Source organism: Neodiprion virginianus, chromosome 5 (genome assembly GCF_021901495.1).
Source record: "Neodiprion virginianus isolate iyNeoVirg1 chromosome 5, iyNeoVirg1.1, whole genome shotgun sequence".
Classification (NCBI taxonomy): domain Eukaryota; kingdom Metazoa; phylum Arthropoda; class Insecta; order Hymenoptera; family Diprionidae; genus Neodiprion; species Neodiprion virginianus.
The window spans coordinates 17,966,757-17,992,299 of NC_060881.1; the positions used below are offsets into that span (position 1 = coordinate 17,966,757).

The following is a 25,543-nucleotide window of genomic DNA, read 5'->3' on the forward strand; positions in this document are numbered from 1 at the left end:
TTAATCGTTTTTCGCGTTTGAGATACTTGGACTTCGATATTTGGAGATATAAACGTCAACGTCGAAATCGACCAGAGCGCCCTCTTAACCAATGAAGTTAATGTTACATAAATACAATTTTGATTGTACTATAGACTCTCTCGCTTAGATAATCTCACTGTGTACGATCATCGCAAATATATGGGTCATGAAAAGTTTCCAATTAAAACCATTTCATAACCTATAAAAAAAAACAAAAAAAACAGAAAGATATCGCTATCTAGGGGTGGGCAATTACGTACTCGTAAATCGAGTAAACGCAAGATCTGTAGGGGAAAATGAAAGATGGTCAATGATCTTGGAGGCAAGTTTAATTGCTGAGTAAGGAATCGCGGTAGAGAATGGGGCGATAATCGGTATATCGAGCCGCAGAGTTGTCGGCGAAACGGAAAGGCGGCAGGCAGTTGTCATCCGGGAAACCGTCACCGCGCACCCCAAACTCTCGGGCTCTGCTGCAGGAGAGGAAGGCACGTGGCATTTCCCGTGCGCCGGGCGCCATACATCACGGGGGTCTGACATCGAAACCCCCAGCGCCAAGGCTCTCCTCGCGCCTTTACGCATGCACGCCCCAGCCGAGCGAATACCTAGCGCATTGTTTCGGGCGCCGTCATCCCCGATTATCACGGTCTCTCCCCGTCCCCCGTGCATTGGGGCCGCCCGCGTATTATTGCCGCTTGTTTATTCGAACAATGGTACGGATGACACGTCTTAATCCAACCTCCTTAATCTTTTCAACTTTACTTTTTATTTTCACTCGTAAATTACCTATACACACATTATTCCCCTAGAGCCAGACTGGCCGCAGTGATCGTGACAGAAATTTCCCCAGTTTTAAACAACATTGCAAGCGAAATCCTGTGGGAAAGACGCGGCGCTCGGTCTGCCTAGTTAAAAACGCGGATGAAAAGTTGGCACACCTGCAACGACAAAAGGTTTAGTAGTGGTCACTATGCAGTCCTTGTAAACATGTTACATAACATTTTAATTTTTCACCATAAGCAAAACAAGTTGTTCGTACTGGGTCAAATTTATAGTTTAAGTAACTAAGAAATATAACAATAACTAAACGACACCTATCAATTTTTGATTTTCAAGGTTAAAATTGACTATAATATAATCAAGTTTTTTATAATTGCAGTTACATTCGTTATTATTGTAACAATAAAAGAGTCAAGGTCCGTTTGCTTATCTCTTACATGGTGTTTCTGGGTAAAAATTGAAAATGAGTTTGGTAGGTGTAAACAGAAAATCGATCTTTCAATGACACCATTCTTTTTGGACATATAGTCGTTTGGACTACATATAATATATTTTCTTCTAACTATGAGTGCAATTATTTGATGTTGGTGCAAGAATGAAATTATGTCGATCAGACCTGATATAACTGAAAAAATGTGACAAACTGAGCAAACAGATTACAACTAGAATCATGTTAAACAGTTACCATTTCTAGGTATGTAAGTTCTTTGTATATAAAATAACATTTGTGATTTTTTCAATATTTCTACCTTAATCCATTCTCACCTTGAAAATCCAAAAAAAAATTTTAAAGTTTAAGCCATTCGAACGTCTTGAGAGGAAAAGACCCAAAATTCTGGAGCTAAGATCAAAAATTTTAAGCTCTGTCCAATGATGCAACTTCGATCAGCAGGTACAGACGAAATTTCTAAAAAAACAGTAATCGAGTAGGTTCAAAACGCAAAAACCATCGTTTCGCAAATACTTTGTTATTTCGAGTACGTGGTCTGTGGGAAGAATTCATTACGGTGTTACACCGACTCGTGATTAAACATCGTCTTGCGGTCTTTTTTCTTTTTTACTTTTGCTCCCCGCATCTCAGCCGAGCACGAAAGGTAATTTAATTTCTCTGTGCGACAGAGTTAGAGCCGTCGCAAAAAAAGAGGCTAGAAAAACGTGCTGTAGCTTTTAGGTATATAATATACGTATACCACGATGCCGCTCACGAGTACAAGCCATACACCACATAGATATACAATTTACCTAGGGCATATGGGCCGGAGAAACTCGCCTTGCTGTTTTTGCGTTTAATCAAGGGTATTCGTGCGGTCGGGTGGCTTGGCAGTCGTATTCTAGCCAACCGAAGTAAGTAAGGCAACTAAGGCAGTGGCCATCCGCAAGAGACGGAAAAGGGGGGGACGGGAGGCGGGCGCAAGACGGCAAAGGTAACATCCACTGTTTAACGGTATGTAGTTGGAGGTATATACGTATATAGCTATACAAGGTGTCCGGTAACTCGCGAATAGTAAGTCGGTAGCAGCGTTGTTTTCCACGGGAAATAAGCACAGTTGCCAAGTTTATGAGGAAAATTTTCCTACCCCGGCTGCACAGTGACATATTAATGATGCCAAATAGTTGTGGTATCTGCCCATTTTGAGCTGCGTTTCTTCTCACCTCTGAACGAGTTGAAATTTGAGAATCCAGGTTTTTTTTTCAAGTCGTTGAATACGTGTTGGAACTAGAAATTGGAATGATCGAAATAGAGGATTCAAAGAGTCAGTCATTTTTAATTGCTCAATTTTGACTTCAGATTCGCAATCAGTGATTTTAGAAATCCTCGGGTACTAAGTTTCATACAAATCAACTGACCACTTCCGTTTTTGTCCGTCATAATGGATTCGTTTTTTTTTCTTTTTTTTTTTTTTTGAATTCATTAATTTTATGTTCAGATTCGTATTGAGCGACTTCAAAATCCCTCACGTACCAAATTTCATCCAAATCAGTCGACTTGTTCCATTATTGTCCACTGCAATGGATCCCCCATTTTAAATTCTAGAATTTTGAGGTTAAATTCTTTATTCGTAATCCTCGAGGACTCGGCATTTTCAAATTTTCGTCAGTCTGTTCAGATAAAGTAAATAACCAGCGTTTTTGCGTCATCATACAAGCTTTGCCAATATGCGCGCTAAAAAAATTTCACTCGTACTTAACTGCCCTCAAATTTCATGCATAATACGCTTGTGTATAAACTTATTATTCGCGAGTTACTGAACACCCTGTACACGTCTATTATAAGATACAGAAGACGAGAGACCGAAAACAACACTGGATCTGTTGCTCATCTGTCTAATGGGGACGGAAACCCGCAGCTACTAAAATGAGCGCAGCTTCCTTGCTTATATATTAGGAGTTAGGCCCGGAGATAAAATTCAATGTCGCGTGAACTTGCGCTTACAGGGAAAATTGGTGAAATGAGTAGTCGAGTGGTTGCGAACCTGCGTTTTTCTTGTCGTTGCTTTCTCACATTTTCCTCCCGCTGTACGAAGCATTGAGCGCAAAAAATTGAAGGATTAATTATTTACCAGAAGTATAGTATCAACTTATTTCACGCGCAAGTGTACTTTTCTGTTCACTCGATCTTAAAAAAACATTCCTCGCGAGTATAAGAATAAAATAATCAGTCTTTTGTCCACCCAGGAAATACGAATCTGATCCAAAAAAAAATTCCGTCCTACACAATTAGACAACTTTCAACTATAAGTAGGTTTTCTTTAACAATACTAAAGCATAATTTTTCAGTGTGCAGGAGCTGTCTTTGCGGGGGATGGAGGCGAGACGGAGAAGGGTGAAAAGAAGAAGACAAAGCGGAAGCGAAAGGGTGAGCCAGAGACTCTGTGGAGGAGGCGGAGGAAGAGGCTGGAGAGGTGTCGGAGAACACGCCGGAGATTAGTGTTAATTACAGAGTTGAGTCGGGGTTGGGATGAAGTGAGGTATTTGTCACTCGGCGAGGCTCAAGTCGCGCGCCCGCTTCTGAATATTAATAACCCTCCCAGCGTCCAATGAATTGCGAGGTAGACAAGCTGCTCGGTATCCCCGCAGCTTGATTTCATCAGGCTGACAAGACGATGAAGAAAAATTAATCAACCGGATCGGTATATTAATACCTGACTGTGAATGTGCAGCCTTGTTTATGCATAGGTATAATTGTACTTTAGAGAGACATTTGCGGAGTCTTGCTATACATATACTTAATTTGGAGAATCGTGTCAATTGTCAACGCAACTCCCGGCCACCATTGGAAACCGATTTTCGAACTTCGAATTAAGTTTTACATTACTTTTTATCGTCTTTCCAAAAGATGTTATTGAAAACTGCAATTTCAGCTTCTACTTAATCTTCAAACTTATTCGTTATTGCAGAGTCAAAAAGGACTTGGGGATATGTTTATCATTTTTGATACGCAAAATTTTCTCAGTGCTGCAAAGAATGGGGATAAAATGTCTCTGTTATGTATATATAGGACCTGTATTGAGATGATTGAAACTGTAGATGAAATTTTTTTTAATTCTGAGAAAGGTGGAACAATATTGAAAAGTTTGAATATTTCGAACCTCGGAAAGTGTTGTCTCGATTTTTTTTTTAAAAACAAGAGTTTGGGGTTTTGAAAGTATAACATTTTCACATTTGCCTTTCATAACTCCTGAAACAATTGTTTAAATTTCATTCAAACTGCATTAAGACATGTGACCCATCCATTTAAAATGTCTCATTTCTGTGAGACTGAAACTTTCTGAATGCTGAAAAAAAATAGCAACAAGATGACTATATTATTTGAGACCCGTCTTGAAATAATCTTAACAATAACTGCAATTTCTCAGAAATTTGAAAAAGGTGGAATTATATAAAGGTTGAATACTCTTAACCCAAGGAAGACGTAGAAAGAATAAGAAAATCTTACGGTTTTCGAGGTGTGAGATTAAAAAAAAAAAATTTTCAATTATTTCGCAATCATTTTTCCGATTTTTGTTCGAATTGAAAAAAAAATACAGCATGTGTCATGTATACCTTTAATAAGCAGATGGGGTGAACTTAGATTTCATATGTATACGTATAATTATATTAAAGAGGAAATATTGAGATTACGAACTTAAACAGCGAGACTTTTCATCGGCAGGGGGAAAAAATTGACGGTAAGTTGGGGGTCGGGAGGAAATGGATGGGAATATCTCTCCCCGATCAATCATTTCGTATTCGGTTGTATGTGGCACTTTCCCCGTTATAGAAGTGCGGCGGGTGCCGCGTGGCGAACGAAAGCGATCGCATATTCAAAGTCGGCAATAGTTTATTCATGGACGGTTAGAACTTAGAAAGATATTGGAACCGGCCAGGAAAGGCGATATTGGTCGGGCGGAAGTGTCCCCACGGGATCCGGGGAAACGTCTTCCGATCCGATAAAGTGGAAAGGTCTGTCCCCTCCTCACGTGACAACTCACTCCCCAATAAAATTCAAATAAACTCAACCCTGCATACTAAATTTTTACCATTTTCAATTACCACTTCGACAGTGCCCCAATAGCGCGCATTATTATTTATTTTTATTTATCCTAATCCCTCCAATGTATACGATATCCCGGGAAGTGTAATTTTGTATTTACATCAACGTGAAATCATATGGACTAAGATATACACGAGTACCTGTTATTGATAACCATCAATTATCGAATCCATCGGTTGACACGTTATAGTCAACCGAACCTGTAGCTGTGAAGTGTAACGGAAAAGCTGAATATTGGACTACGATATTCTAATTTTCAAAAAAATAAAATTAAAAATCAGATGTAGCTCCACCGAGTTCGTTTAAAATCTGATCAGTTTCAAACTAAACGAAACGGAACAAATGGACCAAATGTTGATTAAATTATTCCACCCAGTTTTTAGTTATTGTTAGTCAAAGAAAAATAGTTAGTCAAACACACAGCGTGATCCAACACGCTTATAGCAAATTTTTGTTGTGGGTTGGGAAGAAATTGAACTGATGCAATTGAGAATCCATAAAACATGCTCAGAATACTGCAAACTTAAACTGGGAGTTGTGTATTAGTTTAAATATCTTTAAAAACTAAAAATCAAACTTCAAACTGTTGAAGGACCGCACAGTGACCACAACTGGAAATTTTTGTTGGTGTAAGTATTTACATGTCTACATCCATCGATATGCTGTATACTGTGTCAGAAAAATTCATCTACGTAGTCGGAAATTGTCTTGTCGAATACAGTAAAATTTTGTTTGGATAAATCGAAAAAAATATCACCTCATGTGTTGTGGACGTAAAAAAGTATGGTCTTTTCAAATATGATATTAATTCTAACGGTAATAACAACTTTGGAACTGCTCAAAAGATTGTTCCCATACTTCTTGTGCGAAAAATATAGACATTTTTTAGTATATCTCGAAATTTGCAGAATGGAACTCGAATTTCTTAAATAGATTTTTTATCCTTGAAATATTTATGTTGATTCAATTATGACACCATTTTGATTCCACTCTCGAATACTTCAAACGTCCCGAAAATGAGAGGGTTTTCGCATTTGAATGTGCACAATGTAATAAATTCAAATTGCAGCCAGATCGAAATTCCGAACGTTAAAACCAGTCAAAAACTGGTGGCTATAGACTGCAAAAATCGTTTCTGCTTGGACTTTTATACACATACGATTTAGTGTTAATTTACTACTATGTGGTGTTAAATTTCCGAATCTGCCCCAAAAATTGTTTCTCAGTAGTTCACACCGGCCAATTTGAACACAAAATTTTTTACACTATACGAACCTGTTATTCTATATAATATGAGTATTGGTACCAATTAATCAATTAAACTTTACGTAAATTTTTATCTCTTTATTACAAGACCCGTTTTCCTTTTTGTGACAAGATAGAGTGTGAGCGGCGCTGTAGTATACCTATAGTAAAATAAAAAGAACTAGATCGAACTGAAAGGAACTAGATTCTGGCGCCAAATTTGAATTACAATTGATGTGCGTATATCATATATACCTTAACAGAGCCGTACAGAATGTATCGCAGCCGAATAGCAGCCGAGAAATGACATTTGCAGTGGTAATTATTATTATGCCCGTTGTATCGGCCCTGCGGATCTACGAGCCTCCGGGGTTAAAGGGGGCGGAGGTGGAGGCGGAGGTGGAGGTCAGCTGCCCGTTCCCAGGCTCGCCCCAGATTTCAACATTACTCAACACGGATCAACCTGCCAAGGCAAACGCCATTGTTCACTCCTACGCTCCTGTGTATCCCAGCGTCCAGCTCTCGCCGAGTTTATTCCACATCATCGACGTCGCACCGCAAACGTTGATCCATCCGCTTCCGCCCGGGCAGTTCTGTTTTTTTATTCAAACTGTTTTCGGCCTCTCATTTATTGCTCCTCGCATCTTCTGTCTTCGTTCACTCATTCTATTTTTTTGGGGATTCTCACCACGAGTCGCGATGAAGATCGGAAGGTTATAACATTCGGGGAAATTATTTTTGATAACGGCTTACGTATCGCTTGGATCACAGAAAAAAATTTACTTACTTACGTTACTGCTTATTGTTATTATAATATTCAATGATACGTTTTCTCATCATTCAGCAACATTCGGTCAGTTCGTTCAGTTGCCGACAATTTTTTTTTTTAGACAATAGAGCCTCAGCGTTGTTTATTGCACGAATCAACAATCGTAATAGTTACATGAAAATATAAGACGAATGACCATGATAATCAAGTAACATATCTTATTAATTTTTCTGCTTACAGCTGTAAACTTATTTCCATTTTGTTCACAGAATTGAACTTTTCGGTTTAGTAAAATGATAAAACAATTAAGGATTGTGTATTAACCAAAACTATAGAAATTTGTTTCCGTGTCTGTTTCAGATCTATATTTTTACAATTTCTCCAATTTTCTTTTTTGAAAGCACCTGTCGAGAAATGAACTCTTAATTTCGAACCATATTTTATAACTTATACCATCTTAGATACGTGATGAAATTAGCTCTTTCGAATGTGGCAATTTTTTCAGCTTCCAGATTAAGAAAAAAAAACAGTAAAATATTGAACAACATTTTTCACCTCCAGTAGAAAGCTGCAGATTTTATTTATAATAGCGCATTTTACATAAAAATATATATGTTTATCAAAAATCTATAGTATAACTAATTCATCTTGTCATAGCACTTGAAAATTTTGTAAGTAACTATTTAGAGCAGTGAATAATAACCAGTTTCGATTCAATATGATTTCTGTTTTCTGCCAAGTTTCCGACGATAGATTAGCCGAAAGACTTGTGTTCACAGATTTGTACGAAAACAAAAAACATTAATTTTCATCAATTATAGGCATTCCGAGAATTTGAACATTATTCATTCGCCTTACTCTATAATAATGTTGGAACTTTGAGAATTTACTTACCTATATATTTAAAAAAAAAGCGAGAGCACTAAGGATGAAGAGAAAAACTTATTTTTCGTACAAATTGTGGTTGGCAATGTTTCGACATCAGAATATTTTTTCTTATTCAATCATGAATTTTGTAGAATATTGAAGTAGAATGATAATATATAAATTTCTAGTTTTCATTAAATAAAAACCGATTGAACAAAGTATTAATAAACTTACTCCAGTTACAATCGCTGATATTATTCACTCTCGCTCGAGGCTCAAGCATGGCTAAATAACTTTTGATTTGAACCCCGCAAAGTTTTAAACATGTATCTAACTATTTCACGGTAAATTGTAATAACGCTTTGAGTACATGCAACTACAAAACGAGATAAAAACTTCAAGTTCCGAACCGAATTCACCAAATCTGATGAAACTAATATTGTTTATAATCCCAATAATTGTTTAAAAAATATAATAAACTTGAAATTGCTGTTTTGATCGCTTTTTAGTTGAATCTATCGATACTGTTTCCGCTGTGTTTAATTGAATTGAAAAATCCTTTTCCGGGGTTTATTTTTATATAACTATAATTGCGCCTGTCTATTTCACGTGGGTACGTAGACATAGTACACTATATTATATAATGTGGACACATTTGATTGCCCCCCCCCACCACAATTAGCTGGTCTCTTAATGCTCATGTTCAACATACACGGAACAAAAATAAAAATTCAAGAATAACTTGTGCAAAAACGTAACTAGCCAGATAAAAATTCTCTGATTAATGAAAATGACTATAGCTACGATTCGTTATCAGAATTTGAAAACGGTGAACATTTTTCTTGACATTGTGTAAGTGACGCGTCTACATTTTGTTTCTACGTCATAAATATCGTACAAAATTTTTGTCAGTAGATGATCTCGCTTGAATGTAAGTTTTCACAATTGAAAACGAATAGTTACACACACGATTGTAAAAAATGTTAATTCTGTACGGTGCTGAAAATTGAGAGATTGATTTTTTCTTGTTTCTTTTTTTTTGGTTACTATTTCAATGAGGTTTTTTTCATTTATATTTTATATTGAGGATTTATTTAATTCAATACATTCGTGATCCCTGCAAAGATTTTTCTACCAATGTAGGAACAAGTAAAACACTAAAATTATAAACCAAAGCTCATAGATATCGATTTTTAATTTCCAATCGCTTTAAAAAAGATTTAAAATCCCTCAACCTTACAGTGATATTGATTTCGTTTACAGAAACAAATACATCAAACTTCTTATCGCAGGAAAAAATCTACTCCAGTAAACTTGTGAAAACTACTATTTCAAACAAAATAATATCTCACCGTAGGGTGAACTTTTAAGAATCTTCTAGAATTACAATCATTCAAGAGCTGCTCGTAGAGAAAAATCGATACCTAAGCTCTTTTTACAATCGTAGTATCTGTATATCTTTAATTGTCAGAAAACCATCTCAACCTATGAATACACAAATTTGCCAAATCTTGAATGATTAACTATTTCTCGTAATATGCAGAAATCAACGAAAACTTATCGAATTTCGAATGACCAGCCTGCTTGATTGATTTATTATATTCAGCGAAAAAAAAAAACAAAAAAAAATTCAAAAAGAATTCTTACAATGTAAGAATTTCGCTCGAAGAATATATACTCTGAAATTTCATGCGAGTTAAACAAAGTACAAAATAGGATGAAGTTAGGGGAGAGGAAAGGGATGGAACTCGTGACTTGGCAAGAATTAAACCGAATTGCCGGAGGTTGAAGGGAGTGAGCATCGCAAGGCTACCAACCCCAAGCGATTATACTAATAGTCGGGGCGTGGACAAGTTGATAGGGGACCCGACTGCAGCAGTGCTGCCAGTTTTCTAATTGTTTTCCGCTTCTATGCGAGGCGATACACTTGCAATAATATAACGCAATAAACTGACAAACCGAGATGCATTTTTGTTTAACTGCAGTACATTGATTCAGTTATACTTTTTTATGCTATTTCATGAATTTTTTGACGATGGAAACAATACACAGATCTACATTCTTCTATGTACACCAATGTATAGAAGATAATTAAACATTTTTTTTGTGCGGTACCAAATTTTTGTAACTTTGATGCTACGCTGGAATTCTGTTTTCAGAAGAAATGTAAACAAAAAAGGTGTCGTAAAGTCAAATGGGTTAGGTAGCAATGTGATAAATAGGAAGAGACGTTACGTATATGATCAAATTTTAAACACTCAACTTCTTTAAAGTTTGCATTGTAAAAATAAAAGACGATCATTTGTCTATCAATTTTTTGCTACATATTAACGTTATGCTGTAACTATAACTCAACCTCGTCTTTATTTCGGATGTTATTTATTGTTCTATCGTTATCGGGATCAAAGTATCTAATTTTCTGATTTCTATCGGATTATATCGCTAGTCCTTGTACACAAATATTTTATCAACATGATTTGATTCGATAGATAATGTTAATTCCGATTAATTTTATATTGGTATTATGCAAACTAAAAACTCCATGTATGGCTCTGTAAGTATAATCAATTGTTGACTCAATTTTCTTCATTTCATTGTCACTCCGAATCAGCTTTGATCATCGTTTTGGGTTCTTTAAACAAGAATTAAATTTTTTCAAATTTTATCTTCTTTACGCAATTAATGATGCAAGATTTCGGAATTCTTTTTTAGACGACTTCCAAAATTTTTCGTCAATATCTCGGCTAGCTAAACGTGAAGGATTCTCCTTTTGAGACAATGACTTGATCTTTGGAATACTAAGTAACTAAAAAAATATAATCAGAAGAAATTTGAAAAAATAACTGTCGAACAGCAGTGAAATCGGCATCTGACCATATGCGGCGAAACATAAGTATATAGTAAATCGGATATATTGTTTTACAATTCGGTACATAATCTTCCGAGCTTTCGAGCTCAAGGAAATTACTTAGTTCGTGTTGCAACATTTATGACGCTTAGCATTGACCAATATCAATCAGAGTGATGGACTGTAATTTATACTTATCGTCACTCTATACGTGCAGAACATTTCGCAATTGGATAAGAAAAGCCGTGTCGAGAATAATCGTTTTATCGGTGGTATGCCATAAATTATTGCTCATATGTACGATACACTATAAGACAGCTGACGTCACTGTAAGACAATCAAAATAACCTTAGAATAGATTGAGTTTATTGGAATAGATTCTATTGTTCTACAATTGTTGTACAATTAATAAAACAGTGATAATCGGTTGAATTATTGATCAAATCATCAATCGTTGGATATTTTTGCCCGCAAAAACATTCATTGATCTATATTTCACGAGAATCAAATCGATGATTTGATTTTCCTCTAGTTATAGGATTTTTTTTTGCAATTAACAGTATGGGAAAATAATTTGCAGTCATTTCTTCATAGAACTTTCCCGTAATTCGTTTCGGAAATGTATTGTTTGTTCCTCTACAGATCGGCATTGAAAGAAATTTCAATTATTATTTCTAATTATTTCGACTACAGTCATGACTTAATGCATTAAAATTCAAAATGGTAATCCTGCAGAAGTTGGCAATCAACTAACTCATTAAATCGGCCCTGAAGTTATTCAGGTAGTCAAATTCAAAACATCTTTCAATTGAAAATTTATTCGAATTTTATGTCAGTTATGTATTGCGTAAAGAAGAACGGTTGGCAAAAAGATCTTCCTAATCAAGACAATTACTATGAACACAAAAAAAAATGCCCTTTGAATTTAAAAAAATGTGGTTTCATTCGATGACATAAATTTCTATTTTGACTGTTCTTTCATTGAATCAAAGAAAAAAAAATGGCAATTTTTTTTGCTATATTATCTTTCACTCAGCGATAGCAATCATATGTTGTACAATTACAGAGAAAGAACTTTCTTTCCCCATGCGTTGTGCCGTGGCGAACGAATCGTCCGCATGATACGTCAGTTCTGTTGAAAAAAAAAAAATAAACGATTTTCACGGATGTAAAGTGTAAACTGATACCCTTTATGCGAAAAAAAGAAAAATATATACGCGTGTACAACTAACTGCAAGCACAGCGATTAAACCGTATCCGACAGAGGGTTTTCAGTATATATCCTGCATGTCGGCACACCCGGGATTTTGTCATGCATATGCGTATCGCTCTATTTTCCTCGCCCTTCGCTGTAGCCCCTGTTGCGAATGCACCTGATTTCACACTTGTTCTTTTCAGCTCTCCATTAACGTTGCGAGCCGCACGCTGGCAATCCATTTTCCGACACGGCATTGTCCCTATGCGCCCCAATATGTTCTAACCACCCTCCAATTCACGCTTAATAAATCTTTACTCGTTACCACATTGCAGCCTTGCACCTAGAAAAAAGATACGTTCGAATACGAACCTATCGCCAAATTTGCTTGTTAAAAGCTAAAATTTTTTTTATCGAATTGTAGGTTTATGAAATGAAACAATGAAACTATTGAAAGAATTATAGTTGAAAATTCCAACCAATATATCGTTGGCCGCAGTTATTCTGAGACGGCCAGTTTATTCAACGAGTCGAAGTTACGTTGGCAATGCAGAATCAGCCTGCAGCGCCGCCGTCGGCTGTCCGTGAAACAATCTCAATCTTTGTAAATATTATGGGTTTTCAACTGAATAATTGGCGACTTAAAAGCAACAAATAGTGATTTTACAATATTCACCAGAATGGCGCTAAGAAGTAATCAGTGTTCAATCCGATCGGCGCTTTCTTTTAAATGTTGAACTTTTGCTAAAGTAACGCCATCTTAATTGTACTCTATTTTATCGACACTTTCTATACATGGAGATAGTCTTCCTTGCCTCTACCTTCCATAGTAAACATAACTCAACGCATGATCGTCGAATCTAACCAAAAAATACAAAACTCTACGGTCATGAGACATGTTATGTTTACAAAGCTTGAGTTTCTTTCGCAGCCAGTCGGTGTGGTGACGCTGTGGTCTGATTCAGCGTTGCCAACTTAACCGACTTGTCCAAAACATCAACCTTCTCAGAATCACTACGGACAAGTGTACACTCGGGGACAATGAATCTGAGACGGCTAATTTTTTACACTAGACAGTTATGTTGGCAACACAGAGAAACCTACAGCGCAATAAACGTCACATAAACCCATGACCGTCGAATCTAACCTTAGAATACCGCGGGGATAATGACTTGTTGGATTGACACGTATGACACGTATTCTAAGATCAGATTCGACGGTCATGGGTTGTGTTACGTTTATTGAGATTGAGTTTGTTTCGCGCTCGGCCGACTGTGGCGCTGTAGGTTTCTCTGTGTTGCCAACTGTCTAGTGTAAAAAACTAGCGTCTCAGATTCATTGTCCCCAAGTGTACATTACACGACGGAATTCTTATTTTTCAGACCTTTAATCGTAGCTTAGATCTAAAATTCAACGATTCATTACCGTAGGTATGCAAGATGCAAGTTTGTTCCATCAGTCTCTCGGACCCGAACAAATCAGTTGAATGAATCACTCTCTGCGGTGTGACAGGAACATCGGCGACACTTAAAAATTTAAATCCTGCACCCCTTGGCGGCTTGACAAAGGGGAAAATACCGGCAACACACGCGCCGATCGAACATTCGCGAAGAGGCCTGGACGAGGAGCGTGTTCGCCGGAGCAGGTTCCGTCCAACGGATGTCCGAAATTGGCCGTGTAATACGGACGTAATCCGGGCCACGTGCCGGAGGCTGCAACCGCATCAGTTACTCCTCCCCCTTTCCGGGAGCAATCTGCTCCCGCCTTTGCTGGTCCACTCGTTAATTCGTTATATTCTCTATTCAATTCAATACCAATTTGTACGGTTAGTAAGATTAGAAAGCGACTTGAAAGCAATGCTAATTCTTCACCCCTGCTGCAGCCCCGACGATTTATATACGTGTATATGATTTTAACGGTACCCTTGCGTGACGTAATTTACATACTTTGATACGAAGGGTTATTTACTCGGTGAAATTGCAAACCATTTTTGATTGACGATACTCAAAAATCGCATGAAATCACTTGAACTCGTTCGAAATTACATAGAAATCACGTGAAACCACTTTGAAAAACGAATGCACGTTCAAATTAGTTTCGAACAGTTTGTAATAATTTCAAACCCAGTTGAAATGGCTTCAAACCACTTTCGAATTAATTCAAACCGTTCATAATTATTTCGAAACTGCTTGAAATCACTTTATCAGTTTTAACCTATTCCAAATCGGTTCTCACGTGATTTGTGAGTGAATAAAACCTCGTTTCAATGCCCATATTGTGGTTATGAAACTGGACAAGAAGGCTTGATTTTTATCAGATACAACCATGATCAGTGGATGGAGTTTTCTGTCCAACGGTTCATAGAATAATCACAAACATATTACTTCATTTTAGAAAAACCATACCCATTTTTGGCTTCCGATATCAGAAATTACGCTTTGTTATATTCTTCACGTAAACGCGAATATGAATCCAGGAAGCGACTCGTTACCGGTTAAGGAAGCCAAAAAAAAAAAAAAACAAGAAGAAATTTAATTTATGCCAATGATCATGAACACGAATGATTCTGAACAAATTCGAATAACACAATCTAAAAAATTTTTAATTTTCAAAAGGGCGAAAATCAATTTGCTTGAGTTTTTAAATGTAGAAACTTGACATACAGAATCGGTTTCCTGCACTTCACCATTCTTAAATTTTCATATTTCCGTACTTTGACTTTCTACAGTTTAAAATTCTTCGAACCAGATATTCGCGGTTTTGGAAGTTCGTTACTGTAACCCTTCTATTTTTTAATCTTTCTACATTTTCACCACCACCTTTTCAAAACCTTTCGCCATTACACAGAATTCTGATGATTCTATATTTTAATTTTCCATATCTTACTCTTGTTCACATTTTGGCGTTCTTGCGAGCGAACTCTGACGATTCTATACTTTGACTTTTGCATACTTCGGTTTTCTACATTTCAAAACTCTACGGCACAGATAATCGTCTTTGAAAACTCTACGTCACTATTTAAGACTCGACCAATTTCCGACCTTCCTATCATTTTCACCCCCTCCATCACCGGTTCCGAAAGTTAGCAGCGAGAAAAGAACATCGCTGAATCGCGCTCTCCGCACATATGGCAAATGAAATTGGCTGTCGCAGTGTTGGGGTGGTAGTAACAATATTTACAGAAGGTCTGTATCGCCCTCCCCGCCGTTTTGTCAAGACTCCTGCACCGCGGGCTTCCGTTGGTGGCTTGGGTCCCACTTAACGGGGGTTAATCCTGTCTAATACTCTTTAGAGATCCATCGCACTGAGCTTCCCCCCCTCCGCCCCCTTCCGTCGCCCCCTTACATCCAATTTCTATGGACTTACACCTTGTTGCAGGGTATTAGCATTTTGATTGCGGCACTGCGAGAACTTTGCCAGCTCCAATTAACGAGCTTTCGCAAGAATTTGGCATTACCAGTTCTGGATATTCCGATCGCTGATGCAATTGAAGTCGAGAAATTTGAGAAAAAGAGAATGAGGAAACAGGGAAACTAGTCAGGATTAATCGTTTCCTGTTGGACTTAATTTTTTATTTTCCACATCAATGATTGCAACTTTTATTATAATTTCTTCATCTTTTTCGATCTACTGTTGTTGAATTACATTATAATTAAAGGGAACACATCACAACTCCAACATGTAATTTAATAATTTTATTTTACGACTATCGAGCGAGTTTTATGAAACAAGTATTCTTTTAACTGTTTGAATTTATTGTGTTCACTATGTTGGTATACAGATATTCGTTCGAATAACGTTGAAAACATGGTGATCTTCGAAAAGCTTTTTGGGTCACAATATTCCTGATATTATAAGTAAGAATTTGAAATATAATTCTAAAGTTATCTTAGTACACAGGACGAAAAAAAAGTTATTATCCAATTTGTAATCCGATGATCACAATTATAATTTGAATTATTTGATCTATGAGCAAAAAAATTTGAAATAAAAACGGAAGTACAATAAATTAATAAACATATGTCGAGGTTGAATGTCAAAATTGTTTCTGAAATCAGATGGTTGACACTTTATTCAGTGCAAAATTTGTGACAATACTTTCATTTGGAACTATAATTGGTTATACAATTTCATGGTTATGATCATCAAATTGCTAATTTGATAGTAACTTTTATTTTCCACACTGTGAATGAAATTATTTCAAATATCTGCATGCAAAAAATTGCGACGAAAGGAGCTTTTTGGTGAACACCAAACAAATATCCTGCAACGTATTGAATACAATCAGTCCGCAGAGGCAGAGAAATAATTCTTTCAATGTACTTTATTCATAATTAAAATTTGACATAAATGCAAAAAGTTTGGAGCTTCAGTGATAAGTGATTCCTTATTGAATTTTCAATATCTATGGTATCAAGTGCCGCTGAAAAAAATCAGGTAACTTATAAACAAAGAGATTTTGCGATTCAATATAACTATATAGAAAATATATTCTCAAGGTAGCAACTGAATGACTCCGATATGTATCCGTTTCTGCAACCATATGTGTAAATGTTCGCTCGGCATTCGGCTCCGTGTGTTTGTTATTTGCAGAAGAGCTGAACGTCGGCGGTCGCCCTCGATGCGTAGTGAATCCGACTTGTTAGATTAGCGAGAGATCATAATCAGCCAATCAAGAATGGGGTGAAAATACCCCACGGCATTCGCAAGGTGTCGAATGTCAGCTCCTGAGGGAATCCTGATCCAATTTTACCGCCGGGAACTCGAAGCCTGTGCTGCAGTATTTCAATCGGCAAAATAAAGCCCCAGGATTGCGGTGATATCCTGAGCCCGTGACGCGATTCGCATGCGAGATATGGACAATGGATTTATATAAATATATCGTGGAAGTATACGAGATCAACGATTTTACGTCGAGTCCAATTTCGGCTCGGTAACGTTCGGATTTCAAGTTCACCGGTTATCGGCAGAGACTGATTTTACTTCCCTGTACTACATTATAATAAACTATATCTTCTTTCCTCACTGGCAAAATAATGTTTACAATACCGTCAAAAACCCGTGCTTGACAAAATTGTTTACTTATTCCAGAGGTGCGTGGATATTTCGACACGAATTGAACAGTGAAATTCAATTCGATTTACTAATCATTGATAGTGGTGTATAATTTTGCTGTACTTACTTAAATTTGGGTTATTTACACAAGTGCAGTCAACGTTCATAGTTATTTTAAAATGTCAACATCGCAAACTTCTTAAAATTTCTGTGAGATACAAATATAACATCTAAATACGCACACCTTACTTCTAATAAATTGAAGTCACTCGTACCTTGAGACGCATGAGAATCTTTCTCCACCAGATGGCGCGCTGCAAAGTGACAATCCCGATACGTAAAGTGACCGAGGTTATTGCTAGGTGTATCCTCGGAGTCTTCGCCGCGAAGGGTTGGCCCCGGAGAAGGATGGTCGTGCAGGGAAGAGGGCGTGGGAACGGCGTGGCGTTACTGTGTAGTGTAGTAAAGGCCGGTGATAGCGGTGACTTGCGACCGCTGCGGTAATTGCCGTAATTGTGTCGAGTGATTCACACGTCGAGTCGTTGTGCAGCCGCGCGCTGCTGACGGCAACTGCGTGAGTAGTTGCATACATGTATCTTATTCGCGTTACAGGCGTACGTACGTACGTACGACTTACATACACGTACGTAACGTACGTAACGTACGTGTAACGCCGCATTACCGCGCATGCCACGATGCTATAGAGCTGGCGGAGCTCTCTTCTCGCGACTGTTAGGGATTTCGGAAACAATTGCCGACAATTCCCGCCACTTGACTCGCGGCTACCAATTGTCGTGAGAATCCGTTTAGTGCGCGTATATAACTTCGAGATAACGAAGCCTCGCTGCTGACTCTGAGCCACAAAAACACACGCCTCTCCCCCCCCCCCCTCTATACCTCATCCATCGTCTGCCATCCCTGGTCCAAGACTCGCGTGAGGTCATCCTCGTTAAATCGCTCACTGCTTAATCACCGCGATCCGTTCTTCACTTTTTCGCGTGTCCAGCTCGCGGTCAGCGGTTGTGCATTTCTCAACCTCTCGTCATTCTGACATTTACAAAAGTAAAAAGGTCACGAGATCACCTACTCGAGCACTCCGACTCCCGTTCTCTGCTTGCTTCGGTCAAATTCTATGAGCGCACTTTGACTCCTATCTTCCTATTCGTTTTTAGTCTCATTTGTTCTTATTACTTCTGGTGTAACTGTGCAAGCTGTGCAAGCTGTGCAAGTGAGGCTTACTACCTTACTACCCTTTTTCAGTTGTTGCACCTTTTCTATACCTGTATTTTAGAGATGTTACTTTTTTCGTATTCCGGAAAGAGCGTCACCAAGGTCTTTAGAATCACCCTACAAATGATAATTCGACTTACATGTTCTCATTGAAGACCGAAGATTTTTTTCTAATTGTCGTTCGATATTATTGTGGATCGCCCATTTTGAATTCCGGAAATCTGACTTTGGATTCCGATACAGTGACCTCGAAAATCATGAAGTACCCACGTTAGTCGAAATTGAACTATTTTTCGAATTTCAGTCTGATACGCTACCTACTTAATTCTGAATGTCTCGATTCAGATTCGGAATCAGTTGCCTCAAAAATTGCAAAATACCTTGCATTTTTCATGAAATCCAACTATTTTCCGAATTTTGATCAAATCTACGATTCCGGATCCGCCACAAGAAAATGTGATAAAAGTAACGATATTTGATGCAATTATAATTGTCACGTTACACTACTTTCTAGTTATTGCCACACAAAATTTGTCCAGTTCATTTATTTATTTATTATTTTTTTTTTTCTACCGATTAAAGCCCTGAAATCAATTCATCGTTGCGCCAGCGTCAAATTATTTCAATAATTAGAAAAAAATATAGTACGAGTGACCATATTTGCAAAAAAATAGGAACCCATAATATATTTCCCGGTTAAAGTTACAAATTCTATTTTTCTTTTTTTTTATCCAGAACTGGGTAGATTTTTTAACTATGGGAAAAAATAAAAACAGCTAAGAACCATGCAGTAACCACAACTAGAATTTTCCTCTGAGTGTATGACGACAATGCACGATGCGAAAGGAATATTTCGAAGACTTTTTGATTTCTAAGTTGCCATCAATTGCCAAGAAGGAAAAAAATTATCGAATCAAAAGTGACACGAACGAAAAACTATTGCCACTAAAGTGAGAGACCTCTACCGTATACAGTCATCAAAAACTTTATCATTTGTTTCTTCTTCCACGCGGTCTGCATGTGGATGTTTAAGTTTCTGACGAGAAAAGTACCCGAAATGTATCTCTGCACCAATTCTCTTCATTCTGCAATATCTTGTATTAAATCAAAACACGTTAGATACATATTTTTTATTACGTGACAATACGGCAGTTAAAGGTATAAAATCTACCCTTCAAGTTAACCCCCAAAAATCAATTTTCATAGGACTTCTCTATAATGACGTAATATTTTTTGATAGTTTCCGCAGTATTTTTATCCTCACGGGCTGCATCCGCGTTTCGGGGGTAAGCTGCGAGTCTAGTTTTCACCTCTCAAACGACTGGATTTCCGGGTGAGAATAATTCGTGTCTCACTTTTATTTATTTATTTTTTTTTATGCACTACTACATATTACAGATTCAAGAAAATCGGAGAGTTACACCACGGTTACTTTTGTCACGAGTCTCTCTCGAAGAAGCGACGAAGGGATTGCAAATGATGAAAAAAAGTGAAACAAAAAAGTCCGGAGGGTTTAATTATAGGGAAAGCTGAATCGAAACAAACCAAATCATGTCTTGGCCAGCAAGAGAAACTCGTAAAAGCTGACCGCGGCGAGTTCCGTGGAAGGGCAGATCCTTTCCCGGCACCGTGGAATTCTCTGACCGTTAATACCGTGCGCAACGTAGTGGAAATTTCGAGTCCCGCGTGTCTCGTTCGTCCTGGTTGGTTAATAACGTCGACCGGAGCTCCGGATATACATGCGGTCGAGTATGGAAACATGGTGTTATACTCGGCTACCAAATACCGCAGGGCCATGGCTCCGCTGGCCACCCCGGTAAGGGTTTCTCGTTTTAATTAAGCTCGGCACAAGGATACCGAGATAGATGACCGCTTGACCAGTGTACCGACGATGCTACGCGTTACACGGGATGCTCTGCAGCGACTCTCGAAACTCCGAATATCCCCCGCAATTTTCATCGCGCGGTTAAAAGCGTCGGGCGAAATATACCCCGAGAAATTTGGAAGCATTTTTTTCTCGCAACTCAGTTTCCCACAGATCGGATACGAAAAATCCTTGTACAATGTGAGAACAAGTTCGGTTTAGACTTCTAGAGAAGATACCTAACACCATCTGATAGTAAGGAAACACTATCGGAAGTCAGTCAAACTCGATTTGATGGAATGAGAACACAGATCATCGTCTGTTCACGGTTGATTAGCGTACTGGTATTGGAATGATCTGGAGGATTCATGTTGAAGAATGTTATTAACAGGTTAGGACGTGACAGTGAAAGTTCAAACATTTCATAATGACATCACACTTTCAATATCAAAGTAGTTTAAGGCATTAGAATTATTTTCCTTTTTTGTTTTTGATGAATTGTGTTCAGTACATTCCTGCAGATAGTGGTTTGAATAACTTCAAATATTGGTATTCTCAGAAAAGCTCCTCGAACGTTGAACTTCAAAGCTTCCAGTGAAATATTCTCTTTTCAAGAGTGGCGAGATAGTGACAAGTCTTCACGTTCAAATAGAACGTGGAAAGTTTGGTATTAGCTTTTCACTGGTTCTTTCCTTGGGGTTGTGAAATATTGCAAAGATCTTCCATTATCACAATGGTTACACATAACTATGTGATATCCTGATACTGACATGGCTATATGTATAATAACATTTCTTTACAGATAGCACTACATTCCGAGACCAAAGACATTGATGTATATTGGAACAGTTTACATATAGCAGAGAGTTTCATGCAGTGTAGAGTTTCAATGATGTGACTGGAATTTTACACGTGAACGGTTAACCTCACTTCAACTCTAAGCATTGTAGAAACGTAATTGTAGCCATAAAACCTGAAAGAGCCGATTTCCGTAATAGACACTGATTTCTGATTACGTTGTTGCATTTGTTTGTTTTCCCAAGCCTTGAATGATCCATGAGCGGTGGATATTTTCCCAATTTAGTTATTCGTTTTAGGAATCTTCCTGTGAGAAGATGTTCAGTCGTGTGTCGTACATTTCAACCTACGATGAAAAGGTCCTCTGCTTTGCATTTCTTTTTTTTTGGGGAATAAATGATTTGAATGAAATCACTGTTTGATGATTTCCTCTCGGAAGGACACTGGCTGACAAAATATTTTGATAATACGACCAAAAACCAGGATAAAGTTGAACCCTTTACTTGATTCAATGTACAATTTGTTCTGTTCCTGAATCAAACAATTTGTGTACGGGTAAATACAAATTTACCAGGTTCGTATGAAACGCCTAAATGTTTTCTCTGCCGGGAGTGAAAGCTTAATCCCTCGAAGATGTATAAGGGAGAGGCGGACAAAATGGGTACCTCGAGGGAGGAATAACGTTAGACCAATTTCGGCAACGTAATTTTTTGTCTTTGCCTTGAAAATACATTTCAAGCGTTATCGACATTTTTTGAAATCCCATTAGATTGTACAGGAGGCTCCCATTTTGCCCAGCTCTTACCCATTGCTAAACTTGATCTATACCCCGAATATGTAGGTAATCAGGTGCCTCTTATCCCCGTGCAGTACTTCGAAAGCTTAAAACCAATGATAGAAAATACCGACTCTTCCGATGTGCATACGTATATATATGTACACGTAACACATATATAATATATATATATATATATATATATATATGTTACATAGATAAGGTAGTATACATATATATGCAAGTATTATGGGAGGTTATATCACATCCGTTGAAATTTAGCATACATTTAAATAATGGGGGAATGGTAGGTAATCCCTTAAACGAGCCTTTATTTCGTATAACTAGGTGCGGCTATCCTTTCATCTCCGGTTGCCCGATCCTCGCCCCCGCGTTTAAAGATATTTCGTTAAAATAACAGTCCCGACTCAGCGGCGGAGTTGAAGGCCCCCCTTCCCGCACGCTTACACCACTACGAGGGGGTGGCATTTGCAATGCAGAGGTTAAATGGCTCGGCGAGGGGCTGGGATACCCTGGGGGGCGCATGCACGGACCCGATTGGTTTTTTACTCTCCAAGGCAGCTTACTCTCCCTCCCTGTCCCCTCTTTTCCCCATTTTCCCCTCCCACTCTCTCTCTCTCTCTCTCTCTCTCTCTCTTACTCTCTCGGAGAAGTCGATGGATGTACATAAACACACACACACACACACACACACACACATGCATACGTATCGCACAGCGGGCTGCGGAGGATGAGATTAAACATTTATTTAAATGGCAGCCTTCCACTCGGCGGCTCTTTGCTGTACGTTCGTTTTGCAACGTCGAGGATTCCTCTATGCTCGCGCCTTATACGCGAAAACACGCAACGCGCACGGCGTATGAGAAGATGAGCGAGTGAGTGGGAAAGAGAGAGAGAAGAAAAAGGGAGCGCGATGCGCACGCTGCAGGTGCGCGCAGCGCTGCGGTGGTTCGTCGAAACGATCCGGGGTAAGCCAGTGTTGCCAACTTGATAGTTTTTTCCATGGAGACTAATGTAAAGGAGTACAGCATACTACAGCATAGGAGAATAAGTAGTAACGGCGTCCTCAAAAACCCGTCCTTCAATTAGTTCTTCGCTCTGCCACTAGCATCGCATGGGTCGAAAAGATCGTAAATATAGTAATAAAATTAGTCCACACGATGAAAGTGACCGATCCGCGGTAGGATGAAAAGTGACGCACCTAAATGATAGTATATTGGAGGTTAAGGAGACTATTTTTGTGTGTTCGTATGTTCTTTTCGTTTGTTGTCTGGGAGCGTTACATCGATGTTTATCCTAATGTTTCGGCTTATTTTTATTCAACGAAATTTGATACACCCATTTTAATAAACATAATAAATTAATTAAACCGCACATTAATAACAAACAGTTTTACACATGTAAACATAAACACTGCACGAATTTTGCCACATTGAGGTTAGGAAATAAGTAGTAACAGTGTGTCTGATCTATATGACTACGATATGACTACGATCTTTTCGATCGCAGCACCGCCGTTTTAGGCCGGGATTTCGTGTACATTTCTGAAGCACCCTGTGTCCACTCCTTTACTCTAGTCTCCATGGTTTTTTCGCTGAATTTGGTGAATTTGGATTGTTGTTGGCGGGGGAGATTCATTTGTTCAGCGATCAGCGAGAAATCTAGTGATCCTAAGGTATAAATCGGTATTTTCAGCAGGAAATATACCAATGATCTGAAGGAAATAGGTCCGATCACACAAATATTATATTTTATATGGTACTATGCGACAGGATGTTATTCACACGGATCGATACAGACTTTATTTGACAGAAACGTATTCTGCAAAGGTTTTGTTTGACACGAATTTATAACTAATATGATATGACGTGCATTTATTTTACACGCGTGATACTTGACATCGCGTTACTTCACTAGCTCATTATCACGTAAGTTCTGTTTATATCGCATGCCCAAATAACACAAGTTATTCAAACCTAGTGTGCAATTATGTCCCAGTAGAATAACGTCATGTCAAGTATCACCCACGTAGAATAAGTCCGTATCGAATAAAATTCGCATAGAATAAATCTGTGTCGAATAATACTTGGCACAACAAAATTTGTCGCGTCGAATAGTGATTTATAATATAGTATTCGTGTGAGAGATAAATCGTGTAAAACACATTTGGGTCGAATAATATCCGTGTGGAAAAAATACGTGTCGAATAATATTGTGCGCGACAAGGTCGTGTGCAATGTGTTTGTCACAAAGTGGACTGAAGAAAATCGAAATGAGGCGAAAAGGTACTTTCTCGATTTGAAAACGACAACTTGTCGTTTGTGGTGGAAAATTTAGTGATTTTAAAATAATTCCGTGTTTTTAGCGAGAAGTTTCCTGACTTTGTTTACTTAACATTTTCACTAATATTAAATTACGTGCGTGGCTCACACTGAGAACATCGATTACTGGCAATCGTTTGGTTGTGAAAAATAATTCAAGAACCGTTGTTTTTACGACTTAATACTTTTCAACAAATATAGGTGCATGAAGAATATATATGAAAGAGTCTAAGAGTCAGATAGTGAAAATAGAAATTGGCAACACTGGAGGCTGAACACACCCTTTAAAGCTTCTTCAGTCTCATGGAGTGCGTCGAGTGTACCAGAGATTAAGTCTGGCGGTTTTCAATCCCATTTTCATCGCCGCTTCCGCTTCTATCCGTTCCCGGCTGACTCCCCTGGTTCCCCACTTCTGTCTCTATATCATATACGGATGGCAGCCGCCCCCACCGTTTGCAGTGAAATTTCATTCCGAGCTACAAGACTTCGCATCTGCAGGTAATAAAGAAGTAAATCATCGACGACGTCCCACTACTAGGTGTGTGTATAACATACTTCAACTTTGGAGAGCAGAAATCACAAGTAAGAAAACAAACAAGCGGAAACAAAAATGGGAACAAGAAAATCCGATATTTCGGTTATTTATGAAAGTATGGTTTTTCAACCGAAAAGTTTTTGATTTCTTAAATAACTGGCAGGTGGTTCGACCAATTCTGGTTAACATCTGAGCTGTTGGAAGCTGAATAAATGCAATCCAATGGACCAAGTTTTATCTAAGGTAAGTCGGTAAAACGGTTTTTGATTTATGGTCGAATAAGAAAATACAAATTTTTGAAACGAACTCGAGATAAAATTAACCGATTTTGCTCAAAGTCTTATCAGCAGTAAGTCAGAAAAAACATCATTGATCGAGTCATCAATTATTAAAATATGTAAATTTGTTTTCGAAATGATCTTCGAGTGTTTAAAATTTAGCGGAAAAAATTTTAGACGGATAAGTTTTGGTGAAAATGAATAGCCTGTGTGCGTAAGAAATAAAATTATAAGAACTCATGTATTAGAGTGATTCGTTTTTCGTATTCTTATGTTTTATAGTTAATTTTTATTGCATACTTTTACAAAATATTGATTTCCGATGAAACTAGAAGTTGACCACCCTTGAAATCTGGTCAACGTTACTCACGCTTTCCTGTGAAATCACTTCTAACCCTTGAAATCTACCG

At 38.0% G+C, this 25,543-nt stretch overlaps 1 protein-coding gene and 1 long non-coding RNA gene across 3 annotated transcripts in view; one reads left to right on the forward strand and one right to left on the reverse strand.

Moving 5' to 3' along the window:
* Positions 1–8,122, forward strand: part of LOC124306357 (uncharacterized) — a 13,717-nt gene extending 5,595 nt beyond the window's left edge. Inside the window, exons 2-3 of one of the 2 annotated variants that reach the window (XR_006908587.1) lie at positions 7,657–7,660; positions 8,112–8,122. This is a non-coding gene — a long non-coding RNA (uncharacterized LOC124306357). Of the gene's footprint in view, positions 1–6,401; positions 6,413–7,656; positions 7,661–8,111 lie in introns of those variants that run through there. The other variant, XR_006908588.1, reaches the window with a different exon arrangement.
* Positions 1–17,613, reverse strand: part of LOC124306356 (lysosomal thioesterase PPT2 homolog) — a 27,765-nt gene extending 10,152 nt beyond the window's left edge. The window contains exon 1 of the mRNA XM_046766965.1: positions 17,587–17,613. Within this exon, the coding sequence (XP_046622921.1) occupies positions 17,587–17,598 (12 nt within the window). The 5' untranslated portion in view covers positions 17,599–17,613. The remainder of the gene's footprint in view (positions 1–17,586) is intronic.
* Positions 17,614–25,543: the final 7,930 nt, after the last annotated feature.